Source organism: Pieris napi, chromosome 13 (assembly GCF_905475465.1).
Source record: "Pieris napi chromosome 13, ilPieNapi1.2, whole genome shotgun sequence".
NCBI lineage: Eukaryota > Metazoa > Arthropoda > Insecta > Lepidoptera > Pieridae > Pieris > Pieris napi.
The window spans coordinates 10,350,713-10,365,116 of NC_062246.1; the positions used below are offsets into that span (position 1 = coordinate 10,350,713).

The following is a 14,404-nucleotide window of genomic DNA, read 5'->3' on the forward strand; positions in this document are numbered from 1 at the left end:
CAGACAAATGGTGGCCATCGAAGGTTGTCAAAGTAGATGCGTCACTAGTTCTAGTACAGTTCCTAATGGGTGAATCGAAGGCTAGGCTGGAGTGGATTTATCGTGGATCCACGAGACTCGAACCCCTATACCGCGAGATTCAGGCCGCGGGTAGACAGCGGCAGAGAGCTATGCCACGTCCGCAAGCTGTTTCGAGGGTATTTGATCATTTAATCTACCCTCTTAATTTTCTCAGTTTTTTTTAATTGTTAGTTATTACGTATACATATATACGTACTTGGGTACTACAATTCCTGACACAATTTTTGGTTTTTGATTCAGAAGAGTTTTTTATACCTAAATTGCTGAATAAAGATAAATACGATCTTTTCCCAGGACTTTCATCAAACACATTCGTCTGTTTTACGGATATTTTTTAAAGGGTTTAGGGGTTTTGTTACAGGTGAAAGCCAGTAATAAAACCCCAGGACCGAAACAGCGATATATCAGGCCTAAATAGGGTAATTAAAATATGTTTTATTTTTAGCCAAATATGCCGATTGTGGAGTACATGCGCTCAGATGAACAAAAGTCGACGGAGTTGCAGAATATCAAAGATATAAATAATGAGGTATATTGCACAGCTTTTTAACTGTTAATTTTAAGCTGCAAATGTACTTTTCACTATTTTACTTTTATTATATAATTTAGATATATTTATTTTTAATTCCAATTTGATTCATAGGTTTATTATATGTTTGATTTTACTAAGTGACTATAATGTATATTTCGAGGTTTTTTTAAACAAATGATGGTCATTTCCTTTGTTGCAATTACAAGTTTATTAATATCTATATATATGCTAAATATTCGTATCTACTTCCACTGAATCGTATGATAAATAGATAATATAAAATAAAATAAAGGCGCCATAAATATGTTCTCTTGTAATTTGAAAGCTACCATTTCCCTTCACCTTTCAGGAACTCCGTCGCCAACGCGCAGTAGCGAAGAAATCGACAGCCACGCCCACGCCCGCACCAGTGTCGAACCCCACACCCACACAGTTAGACAGCTTCTATAGTCGAGTCGTGGTAAGCTTTTAGTGGTTAAAACCCAGAATACCTCTAAAATATATTCAATCGTATAAAAGATTTTGCGTCAAATTTAATTTTAAAAAACTTGGATTTTTCATATAAAATATGACACATTTGTATCAACGTACACGTACGAAGTAAAGCGTTTATTACTTATCAAACTCATGTTAGACCTACTGTTGGATATTCGACCCTATTCAGATTCACTCCTTGTTTTGTTATGACGTTATCACAAACTATCGTCCGTGAACCGACTTAACAGACAAACATTATTTTACTTTTAATTGAAAGAGGTTTACAATTATAATATACCATATACAAATGTTGGGACAACCTACACAATCGATTTTGCATTAGCATTAGAACAGTTATTATTGTACTCTTTTATTTGTGCATTCATTTTTTTGTATACAGCTTATTGAAATTGTATAACACTTTTAATAATTTCAAAATATTGAAGAATGCTATACACGTTTCGAAAGTAAACGTAAACAGGTAGCACACAAATATTCTTTTATGGTAGTTTCATGTCAGAGAGCTATTTTCATTCATGTACTTACTACTTATGTACCTTGTACTTCTACCTTATAACGTGGTCACCCACAACACAGGCATGTCCTACTGCGGGGACTAGTGTTCGTATAACAAAACTAATTGGTTTAATTAAGAAAGTTTTATAAATAGATACACATGTGGTTCCATTTATTCTATTTCCAGTACTATACTCCAAAAAAAGCAGTGCGTCCATACAAAATAACCGCAAATCATGTTTGTGGACCGAATTGTAAGAGAAAGGATGTCTTGTCGTTGAAGGATCTTCTCACGTACAATCCTCTCGCAAAACCACTGCTCAGTGGTTGGGAAAGGTAATCAATTTTCCTTAGATAAATACTTTATTTTATAAATGAATTGCCTGTATATTTTTTTAACACATCAATTATGTCATAGATGTCATCTTAAATTCAGCCAGTAGAAGTGTCATTTAATCCCTAAAAAGCCTTTTAATTAATTTTTTTTTAGGTTTTGACTCTTTACGTAACGAATTTTGGGAGGGAGGGGGGTGCATTTTGTAAAACGTTACGATGCGGGGCGGGGATTAAATTACGCGTTATTGTTAATATTTTTTTCGACTTTCACCACAACTAAAGAGTCACTAGGTGGTCACGAAACGTTTTACTAGACTTGGGTATAGTACTGTACTTGGGTACTGAAAAACGTTACGGTGGTGGTTAACGGTCATCGTTACATGGGGGGGGGTGTCACTAATCTCCAAATATTGCGTTACGTAATACTTGAACGCTCCCTTATTCATAACGTAAAATTCATATGTCAGAAGTAGCTACAGTGTTTTAATATCTGTAGCAGTTCTTAATTCGTCAGTGTTGAGAGCTATATAAATAAAAATGAAATTGGGAAAATATAAAACAAATTAAGTTTTTTTTTATTACTTTGGTTTTTACTCCGGATAAACGAACAGTCTATAGGGTAGCATAGCAAAATTTTCCGTGTGTTAGTATGTAGCTATTAAAAAGGCAGGGAAAATAAAATAAAAACATATAAAGGCGAAGCGAACTTTGGTGCAGCTAGTATGTAATAATAATTCATAATTTGAAATATATATCCTCTGCTCTAAGTAGTGACCTAACAAATTTTATCTTTAGCGTCGGTCCGATTTATTAATATTCGTAAATCTAACTAGCTAAAGAGCTCGTTGACTAAGGAATTTACAATGACACCATAAATGTCGTAAATAAATAAAATTACCAGAAATCTACTAACCAGTAACGACCGTCAAGTTTCGTTAACTATATGTGAAGCAATAAAGACTCAATTACAATTCACAAGACGCTGAATTGATAATCTTAATAATTTCTCTTACATTTCATCTTGTGTACAGGCAAATAGTCCGGTCAAAACACGACAAACGCGTAATGTATAGTGCGCCTTGCGGTCGTCGTATACGTAACATGGAGGAACTGTTGCGTTACCTGCAAACGATCAAATCCGATATGGGCGTGGATCTGTTCGACTTTGGACCTAACACGCACTGTTTGGCCGAATACGTCATTAATAAGTACGTCGTTTCTAAGAAGGTGAGAATCATTTTACTATCATACACCATTCTAGGAGTATTCAGTGATGAAAGATTTTTTTTTTCTTTCGCTTAATTGTCAATCGTTCTAGATAATATACACTATTATACACTAACAATAGTGTTAAAACTAGTTTTTATATCTTAGGGTGCGTACAGACTATGTAACATATTATATAACTTGTGTTTTATAACACGTCCACATTATTTAACCTTGTTATTCAACATTATAACATAAAACAATACTGTACACATTAGAATAGCAATGCAATATATCAATGTTATATAACCATTTTAAATAACAAAAGAAAAACAAAAAACGTAGATGCTGGGTTCGTCCTAGCATACATATCAATAACATGTTATTATAACATTCAGTGTCCACATTATCTGAAACATGTTGTATAGCAATGTTGTAAAACATGTTATTTTATATAGTCTGTACGCACCTTTAGTAATGCTTATAATGCAAGTTAAGTATTGTTAATTCTAATTAAGAATCTTTTATGTTTTACAATTACTGCATATTTTTGTTTCTTCCTAGCCTAGCCTAGAAAAAAGTTTAGATAAAATCAAATCTATGAATTCTATGTGTATGTGCTTATCGTACCATTTTTGTTGTATGTCTATATAAATAAACTAGCCGTTTCGCGCCCGCTTTGCTGGAAGAATTAAAATAAATTTTATGTTTCATTATTTAATTTTTTTTCATATTTTTATTATTCTTCTTTTTAACTTCCCGCTAAGAAAATTGAAATATTTCGAAAATCGAGTTTTTAACAGATGTTGACGTTTAGAGGTTCTAGGAAGCTTCCCCGAATGTTTCCGCGGTGAAGTCCGTATGGATAAATTTTCATAAAAGTAAAACAGCAATAAAAAAATGAAGGAACATTGGAATTTAATAAATAAATAGCCATAAACCATCTAGGAAAAATTTCGCATCGAATGGTGGTTTCATGTCGATACGATCAGTGGTTTAGGCGTGATTGAGCCTCAAACGAAGACCATTTTCATTATATATATATATAGATTATTAATATATAATATTATATGCCAAGACTGCATACAAGAGATACGGCTGATATTATTTCGTCAGTAAAGTTTGAATAACTACGGATTAATTTTAAAATACATAATTTTTTTTATACGTATCCTAGGATCTAGCGAATGGCAAAGAGAACGTACCGGTGCCATGTGTGAATTTCTACGATGGTTCGCTGCCAGAATTCTGTGCGTATAGCACGGAGAGGACGCCGACAGCGGGTGTACCACTTAACTTGGACCCGGAGTTTCTATGTGGGTGTGACTGTGAAGATGATTGTGAGGTACGTATTGAATTGAAAGTTATTCATAACCAGGAGGATAAGCGAGTAAAAGGAAATTTCTGATAACTTTGTACGTACGTACGTACAATGTGTTTTTTAAAATACATACACACTACAGTACGTAGTAAGTAGTAGCTTTATATTTTAAAATTTGTTTTTTTATATATAAACTATAAAGTAAATGGAAATATTATTGCCTATCATTTATGTATTATAGTGGTTATCATTAATAATCATTTATTTAAAGATGTCTGCAATAAAATCTTTCATCTAGAAACATACGAAAGAAAATTTAAAACTAATTTCACACCTTTATTAAGGCAAAAACAGCATGCATTAAATATTCTTAATATTACTAACGAAATATAAAACAATGAGAAATATCTATAATAATACATTATAAACGTAATATAAATAATCATACATTGCAATATTTATACAATTACTAAAAAGTATTTAAATAAATACACTCCGATTTAATAATTTTTAACACTCCCGTTTAAAATAATAAATAAAGTATATATGAATGCAAAGTAAATCTTTTTGCATTTGATAACTGTTTTCCAGGACAAAACGAAATGTGCCTGCTGGAAATTGACGCTAGAGGGCGCTAAAACTATCGGAATAGAGGGAGAAGATGTTGGATATGACTACAAACGCCTGCCTGAACCATTGCGAACAGGCATTTACGAGTGCAACTCTAGGTAATCACAAATCTCATTCGACGGCTTATTGGTCTAGTGGTTAGTACCCCTGACTGCGAATCCATGGGTCCCGGGTTCGATCCCCGGCTGAGACAAACATCGATGTGATGAGCATTTGGTGTTGTGCTTAGGTCTTGGGTGTTTAAATATGTATTTATATGTCTATCTATCTATAATATGTATCTATATCCGTTGCCTAGTACCCATAACACAAGCTTCACCAGCTTAGCATGGGACTAGGTCAATTGGTGTGAATTGTCAAAAAAAAAATCGTAACCCATATTTAATGTGGGATTTTTTAATTTTAATTAAGGAATTTCATACTACAAAGAAAAATTCTAATTCTAAAAATTTTTGTGTATATTGCAGATGCAAATGTAAATCTACATGTTTAAATCGAGTCGTTCAACACCCATTACAATTGAAATTACAGGTAAGTTATAGCAAAATATATTAATATTCATTACTGACTGTTTTGGTCCTTCGAAGCAGAATGTTATGCAAAACTGCTTTTGTTAGGAATGGTTCCAACACTTTCGTGTATACTAATTTTATGTTTAATGTTCAAAGCCTTTCTAAAAATGTCTTACAAAAAAAAATATACGCAACCTCTACAGAAGGTGGGGTAAGATTCAGAAACAAGACTTTCAGAAGCTTGTGATATCCTGATCGGCACAGCAGAATACATGCTGTGGTTATCAAACTCATTTTCTTCAATAAAATTACACATTTTAGATTATGATGATGACATTAAGACAACTCTTCAGCTTTTAGGGTAAGCTTAGTTATGACTCCTGTATTTCAAAAACGTTAGATTTAACATTTTAAGGCAGTTTTTGGCGCGCACCTCTATGTGGAACCAGCTGCCCACTGAAGTATTTCCGAACCAATTCGACTTACAAGATAGAGCGTACCAATTCTTAAAAGGAGGCAACGCACTCGCGCGCCCTCTGGCATTGAGTGGCCATGGGCGGCATCACTTAACATCAGATGAGCCTTCCGCCCGTTTGCGCTCTGTTCTATAAAAATAAATCTCTCGACTTTGAATGTAGCTCTTCACAGATAGTCAAGTGACTTTAGTCAAATTTAAATAAAATATTTTTTTAATATTTTCATACAGGTGTTTAAAACTCCGAATCGAGGCTGGGGCATTCGGGCTTTAAATGACGTTCCCAAGGGTTGCTTTATTTGTATTTACGTTGGAAATCTACTTACAGACGCTACTGCCAACCTGGTGAGTAGAACAGATTGTATATTACGTTATAGTACGGAAGATGGGCTCCTTCACGCCTAAACCACTGATCGTATCGACATGAAACTACTGCCATTCGATGCGAAATTTTTCCTAGATGGTTTATGTCTATTTCTTATTTTAAATTCCAACGTTCCTTAATTTTTTTTATTGCTGTTTTACTTTTATGAAAATTCATACATATTACATACGGACTTCACCGCGGAAACATTCGGGGAGGCTTCCTAGAACCTTAAAACGTCAACATCTGTCAAAAACTCGAATCTGAAAAAAAAAATAATGAAACATAAAATTTTATTTATTTCCTATTTTAATTCGCCCAGCAAAGCGGGCGGGAAACGGCTAGTATCTAAATATTTTAAAAGTGATTTCATAACTGATTTCTCATGTTTATTTATTTATTTATTGTATACATAATCTGTAATAACAAAGAATGGACGCAGCTGAAAGAGGCTTATGTGAAACAGGACACGCTAATCCGACTGGCACATCTTATGTATTAGATTAAGTTAGGTTATATAACTAAAGGCACCCCACACAGGCGCGTTATTATAGGTCGATGAAATCGCATGCGGTATTGCGATAATGCGTCCCGATTCCTTGCACACAGCTGCGTTTTTATCGTCCAATATTTCTTACGAGAGAGCGCCGCGTCGCGACGACACTATTATGCTATCTCTCTCAGGTATGCAGGTAGAACTCATATCATAATATCGCAGGACGGACGCAGCGTCTTACTTCCATTGCGGCGTTATTATCGCAGCAGTGTGTAACTACGTGACCATCCTAATACAAAATGTACTGAAAACAGATATCGCAATAACGCATGCGATATTATCGACCTATAATAACGCGCCTGTGTGGGAGAGCTTTAAAACAATGTTTATATATATTACACTGGGTATCAGCAATAAAGGCTTAATAATAATTAGTAACTTCCTAAAAACAAAACAATACCATTCTGGAAAAGTTTTTATTTTTCATTTTAATTAAAAATCTTGTACTTATGGTATGTTTAGGACGGTTTAAACGAGGGCGACGAATACTTGGCCGAGTTGGACTACATAGAAGTCGTGGAACAGACAAAGGAAGGCTACGAAGAAGATATCCCGGAAGCCATCAAGGCTCTGGATAAGGTAGATTATTGTAGATAGCATTTGTTTCTTTGTGACGTCAAATTAAAACTTATTAGGCGTCACTTACAAGCATTTCTAACGTTTTATTGTTAATATTGATGTGAAACATCTATAGCCGCACGTAACACCGATTTCGGGCGTGGCTACGCATGCCGTGGCGACGCGTCGCCACGCTATATGATGGTATATATACACAGTCTATATGCAGTAGTGTGTACGGTGTGTGTATTTCAAAGTCACTGATTAAACGAATTAAGTAGTCACGATTTGAAATAAATTCGTAAATTTTTGTATTTAATGGAAATAAATGTTTATTCAATAAATAGTCATTAGTTATCTGGAAAAAAAATCGTAATATTTTATTTTATCATTATGACATAATTAGTTCCTATCACAATCTGTTCTTTTCTGCATATTACTTTTACAAAATAATGCCGATGTTTCTCTTCTGCCAGGCGTCCCGTAACGACTCACATTATTTTTTTGTTGTGTTGTGTTTTGTTTTTTTTTTCTAAACTGTAAAAGTTCCATATGCGGTTAAAATTATTATAGGTATAAAAATTGATTCTAAATAGAAAAATAAACTTCTTTATTTAAGACAACATTTTAATTTAATTGCAATATTGACTTTAATAACACTGGATACAAAAATCTTCCGAAAATTCAATGTCAAAGAAACTCTTCTAGAACGTAACTCCGTATTTATTTGACCGTGAGCTGTGTTCATTCGATCAGCGGTTTCGGGCTAACGACACGAGTGTATCGTTTGACAAAACAAACTTACTTTGTATTCTTTAAAAAAAATATTTTTGTATGAATCATTCAAAAATAAAAAAAAGTACACGCGTAACGTGTAACAGATAAGAATCTTTTCAAAAAATTTATCCTTCGCCACTACTCTACCTTTGTAGAATAAACGACACTAACAATAGAAAAAACAAAAATGTTGACTATTGATAAGGGGGCGTCCATAAATTACGTGAGGTGTTTAAGGGGGGAGGGGGTCGAGTCAAATCTCATTTAATTTTACGTTGGATGGGTCTCGGCAAATATCACGCAATTTTTTTTCTGATTGAAAAAAAACAACTTAGGAAAACGGTTGACCCTAAAGGCCATCTCTGCAACTGCCCGCTAACTCTATACCTAAACGCTCAACATTTCACTTATTTCGTTTTAGTCGTAAATAAAATCAAGAAGCAAATTTTTTTAACTTTTTACAATAACAATCCAACGCGTTTACGTAAGAAACCCACATTTCCAACCCACAAAATCTCACGTGAGATTGGGGGTTGGGGGAGGGGGTTGAATAAAATCTCACGACATCTCACCAGGGGGGGAGGAAGGTACAGAAAATTTAAAAAAAACACCTCACGTAATTTATGGACGCCCCCTAACTTCAGGGTGTCGGCTTCTTGTGACAGTGTGCGCGGTAAAAATTTACCCTCATAATTTTCCCTAACGCGCCAAAAGAAGTATTTAACTTTTAACTTCAAAAATAAAATATTGTCCAAACAAGAATTTCATTTATTTTGAACTCATGAAAATATTTGCGGTCCTTGTAAACCCGTTACTTTGATATATACTTGCATTGAGATTTGGGGGCTTATATTAAAGATTACTTACAGAAAGAGGGTAATAAAACATCAGAAGAGAGTGAGAGTGAAGAGGAGGAAGAAGAAGAAGAGGAAGCAAAGAGTCAGAGCGAGGATGAAGAGTTCAAACCTGTTGGCTACTCACCTACTGAGGCCATACATTTCAAGTAAGTTGCTCGGAATATGTACAATGCCCTTCCATTATACTTTCTTATTTTTGACAAATAATTTAGTAGCAGTAGTAAAAAGACTTGTGGTGACTGGTCGAACTTGAATTCGTGTATGCGGTGATGTTAGTTATTTCGACTATGTATTTGAGTGTTGTTCCCAAGAGAATGTAAGTGCGTGCTCCTATTTCACCATGCCTCCTGATAGAGGACAAATCTTTGTTTTTAATTTATTTTATTATTATTTATTACTTAAGATGTCATGTGGAACATGTGTAATGGTTGCAGCTCCTTACAAACGTTGTGTATAACAAAGACTTGGCGATTAAAAAGAGGGTGGAGAGTTTATTGCCAGTTCTTCTCTTCCGTTCTACGCCCTTTATTTGAGAACTGACACTAAATGTAAAATTAGAAGCATTTAATGTATTTTTTTTGTCGTTCATAAGTGTACATTGTGTTACCTACATGAATAAATGTTTTTTTGATTTGATTTGAAAGCAGTAGGAGTGTGTTGGCCTAGTGCCTTCAGTGTGCGACTCTCTTCACTGAGATCGTAGGTTCAAACCCCGTGGACTTTCTATGTATGTACACGTTTAACACTCGCTCGTATGGTGATTGAAAACATCGTGAGGAAACCGGCATGCGTTAGATCCAAAGAGTCCGCCGCCTGTGTCAGGCATTACCGTACTGTTACAAATATCAAATGATCCCGAAACAGAATATGAACCACTAAAATGGTGTTCATGGGCTGCCATGACTGCACTTGCCTTTTTTGACAACATCTTGGTTGACTTGGGGCCTCTTTAAGGCCATTCACCCCCTATCCTATCAAAAAAATACCAGAAATTAACCTTAAAAGGTTGTTGCGCCACTTTTTTCTTTTAAATTGTGTCTTATTGGTAAAGTTACAATTTTGTGACTGAGACATAACATTTATTACTAACAAAACACACACACAGAAATACACAAAATTACAATAATTCAGCTAATGATTCAGCACACAGATTGAAAAATACAGTTCACAGCGTCAAGCTGGTTAATTTTAAATGGCAATATTTTCATTTGTATGAGTTTTTTAAATTTTCAGTAAGCGTTTAAGAAAACGAAAGATGGAAGAAGAAAATAAATCAATCAAGCGCGAAGTGCAACAGGATGAGACGGAAAAAGAAGGAAATGGCGAAGATGGATGTATCACAATTAGTGATGATGAGGAAGGTTGGTTGGTTTAAATTGTATTTTTTAATGTATTTTATTTTGTACTGGAAATTATATTTTGTATTTTTGATATTTTTTTTAACATACTTAACTTCTTTTGGCGCGTTAGGGAAAAAATGATGAGAGTAAATGTGTACGATGCGCGCGCACACCGTCACATAAAAATGGACACCCTGAAGTTAGCTATAGTCAACATTTTAGTTTTTTCTATTGTTAGTGTCGTTTTTTCTACAAACGTTGAATAAATTTTTTGAAAAGATTTATATCCTGTTACGCCAAAGAAGTATAACTTCTAAGCGTGTACATAAGTACACACACGGTTATTATTTAAAGTTAATAATATTCTCGAAATGATAAACTTAATAATCTTGCTTAATTTATATTATTAAATAATACACGCATTAGCGCATGTATACACTTTAGTGTATCCGAAGTAAAATGCGATCTGGAAGTCCAGGTTTGATACCCGGGAGAAGTAACAGAAAATACACTTTTATCAAAATATACTAAAATATAGTTATATAATAATTTCTTTTACTTGTCGTTTTTGTAATTTATAGTAATAATAATTAATTTACAGTTCGTGAGCCGTCCAGCTTCACAGCTGCAGCTGGGATGGGTCAGGGCGATTTTGTTTCTAGGCATAGGTGAGTAATTTTACGCGTTTTAATCGCTTTATTTATATTATTACGAGGGTTTTTTTTGCTGGCTGTACTGTGGCTGCTTATATCTATACTTATATAATAAAGAGCAAAGTTTTGTATTTTTTTATTAAACTCAAAAACTAGTGGTGGTCGAGGTGGATTTCAAAAGTTCTCTCATCGTTTCAATATTTTGGATTAATGGTCTGTAGACTGGTCTCCCTACTATAAAACTCATATTAACACGATTTAATCGGGTCAAAGGCGGTTTCTTATCAACATTGTGTGCCCGTATTTGTCTGTGTGATGTTTGAAAGCAAACATAAAATACATTTATTTATTTATTTACACACTACACTTCGTTATATTTATAGAAAAACAAATTTCTGTTTGTTTTAATGCAACGAAGTGTAAATAAATAAAAAAATGTGCGTGTACTAGTGTACACACGTTAGATGTGAAACTTCTTTATGACCTTATTTTTCGAAAAATTATCTATATGCAACTTTACAGAAATTGGTTAAATAAAGTTTAATTAGATAAAGTTTAACAAAAGGCTTTTAATATCACAGACTTGAATACAAATAATACAATTATTTCATTTTACCTTATTACCACTAAGATTATTACAGAATTTCATAAATTGTAATATAATTTTTAGTACGTATCATTGTTATCGTTATTATACATTTTTGTTATTAATGGTTTAGAATCTCTTTGAATCAACCGTGGTAGGGACAGGAAAAAGACGCGCGTAACGGTCAAATGTGACGCGTAACCGAAACATGTGACGCGTAACCGAAAAATATGACGCGTAATGAAAAAATGTTACACTAAATTTTTTTCCAAACCCGATAAAGAAGTTTCACTTCAATAATCTAGCACCAAACTTATTGTATTACAGATCTGTTCGTAAATTATTCGGCGAGGACGAGGCGTGTTACATCATGGACGCTAAGGTGCAAGGCAACATTGGACGATATCTTAACGTGAGTGATATTTTAAGCTAATGCATAGATTTTATCGCGGGCTATGAGCGCGACGACCGAATCAACAATCAATCTTTATCAAAATTACTTTTCATTCAGTTAGTTGATAAAAAATATCGGAATATGTAATAATACGTTCTGTTTCTTAATAAATTTCTAACCATTTCACTATATTTTATTTCTTTATCAAATATTAATGCAAAAAGTTCGGTTTTCGATAAATATCGAACATTGATTGATTATGACATCGATGTCAATATCGATATAAGAACATCGATCATCCCTAGTTCACACAGAAGTTAGAACGCACAATTGAGTGGTAAAAATGAAACTTTTGATTTCAGCACTCATGCTGCCCAAACGTATTCGTACAAAACGTGTTCGTGGACACACACGATCCGCGTTTTCCGTGGGTCGCGTTCTTCGCGAGCTCGCACATAAAGGCCGGCCAAGAGCTGACCTGGAACTACAACTATGACATCGGTTCGGTACCCGGGAAAGTTCTGTACTGCTATTGCGGGGAGACAAATTGTAGGGGACGACTATTGTAGTTGGTATGTATCCATTGTTTTTCAACGAAACCGTTATGCATCGGTACAGATTTTCAATTTTCTCATATTTCCAACATTCACTAAGTTTCATCAGTAGTTTTTAATATAAGAGTATAGGTGGATAATTGAATTTTCTTGTAATATAACAGGCAGCTTTTACGTATGATGTAGAGTAAAAATAAAATAATTGATGCATAGACATTATGTTTTATAATTCTCAAGTGATTTGTGTAAAATCTGTTTATATAGCTAAAAAAAATTCCGGCTCGAAGGACCAAACCGAGTATTATAGAAACTATTAAATTTCATTTTCATTAAAAGAGTTATTCCTTTGGACGACTGAAGTTTAAAAAATTGATATGAACCTTTATTAAATGATTACTAATAGACAAACAATTCTTTGTTTCAGTATTATCTGCCTTCACTGCCAATATTTTTAATCTTCATATTTTTGTTTGTGACGTCATAATTAGTTAGTGAATATTTTCCTATCATAATAATTGTCATAGCTTTTGTACCACTTTTTTACTTAGACTGGATGTAATGTAGCACATTGTTCATTCAATAGACATAGACATAGACAATACTAGTTATTTACTTATTAATTGCGTAGTTAATAATTTACCTAACCCACTTGCTTGAGAAATACCACTACAAAGTTACGTTAAGAATAATTTAAAAAAAATATAGAGTCCCATAATCGCAGTATAGAATTTTTTGAAGAAAACGTTTGCAACGATAATAACATCTTTAGAATATAATGTTGTTTTGACATCTTTTCAGCCACGATGGCCGCTTGTTTTAGTTGATTTATTTTACTTACGTTTATCACCTTATAACATTAAAAGCGAACAAAATCTATAGTAGTTCTCTTAGTTTGATTTTGAATCAATTGTAAATATTCGAGTATAGGTTAGAGATCAATAGTTTTAATCTTTTTTTATGTATAATCTGTAGTTGCTGGGTGACATAAGTCGAAAGACAGAATACATTTTTTTATAACACACTAGTTTCCTTAAATTAATACATTATTGTCAATTTATTCAAATACATAGTATTTTGTGTTCAGATTAGAATTTCCAATGTTCATTAAAAATTAATGTTGCATTAATCTACATGTAGGAATGTTTAATGTAAACTTTAAAAAAAATTTGTTGGATTTGACAGGCCATTAAAAATATCGCACTATAGAAAATACCCTTACTGAAAATATAATAAAAATGGTTTAAGTATTTGTATCAGAAGATACATTCTAAGTTCAAGATAATTCTGGTAAATTGGATAGGGTCTGACCATGTCATTTATCAAAAGTCAATCGGTGTAGTGTTTTCTAGGTTAGGTTAGAAATCACATCTTATTAGTTAATCATTGGTTTGTAATTGTTACATTGTGATAATTAAATAAATAGTTTAATTATAATTGGAAATTGTAATGTTATTGTAAGCAGCTGAATTGTGAATATGAATAAAAAGTATAGACTGATTTTTGTTTCTTTGACTTTTCATTTTATTTTATGTTATCCCTTATTTATGCCATATAACTTACAGAAAAATTTCAAAGTAAGTAAATGCATTTGGTATCTGAAAGCTCAATATTTTATAGAAAAAATTTATATTTGCGAAACATAAACCCATTTTGTTGTTAAGTATCCCAAGGGAACGAGA

General features: G+C 33.4%; 1 protein-coding gene across 3 annotated transcripts in view; it reads left to right on the top strand.

Annotated features, from left to right (window-relative positions):
* The window catches only part of LOC125055080 (histone-lysine N-methyltransferase eggless), a 34,066-nt gene extending 19,844 nt beyond the window's left edge, over positions 1–14,222 (top strand). For all 3 annotated transcript variants that reach the window (XM_047657302.1, XM_047657304.1, XM_047657303.1), the window contains 16 exons: positions 4–197; positions 527–610; positions 963–1,073; positions 1,794–1,942; positions 2,974–3,169; positions 4,326–4,493; positions 5,061–5,197; positions 5,567–5,630; positions 6,318–6,431; positions 7,469–7,585; positions 9,211–9,344; positions 10,432–10,559; positions 11,140–11,206; positions 12,105–12,189; positions 12,534–12,743; positions 13,150–14,222. In XM_047657302.1, coding sequence (XP_047513258.1) covers positions 4–197; positions 527–610; positions 963–1,073; positions 1,794–1,942; positions 2,974–3,169; positions 4,326–4,493; positions 5,061–5,197; positions 5,567–5,630; positions 6,318–6,431; positions 7,469–7,585; positions 9,211–9,344; positions 10,432–10,559; positions 11,140–11,206; positions 12,105–12,189; positions 12,534–12,740 — 1,955 coding nt within the window. In that variant the 3' untranslated portion in view covers positions 12,741–12,743; positions 13,150–14,222. The remainder of the gene's footprint in view (positions 1–3; positions 198–526; positions 611–962; positions 1,074–1,793; positions 1,943–2,973; positions 3,170–4,325; positions 4,494–5,060; positions 5,198–5,566; positions 5,631–6,317; positions 6,432–7,468; positions 7,586–9,210; positions 9,345–10,431; positions 10,560–11,139; positions 11,207–12,104; positions 12,190–12,533; positions 12,744–13,149) is intronic.
* Positions 14,223–14,404: the final 182 nt, after the last annotated feature.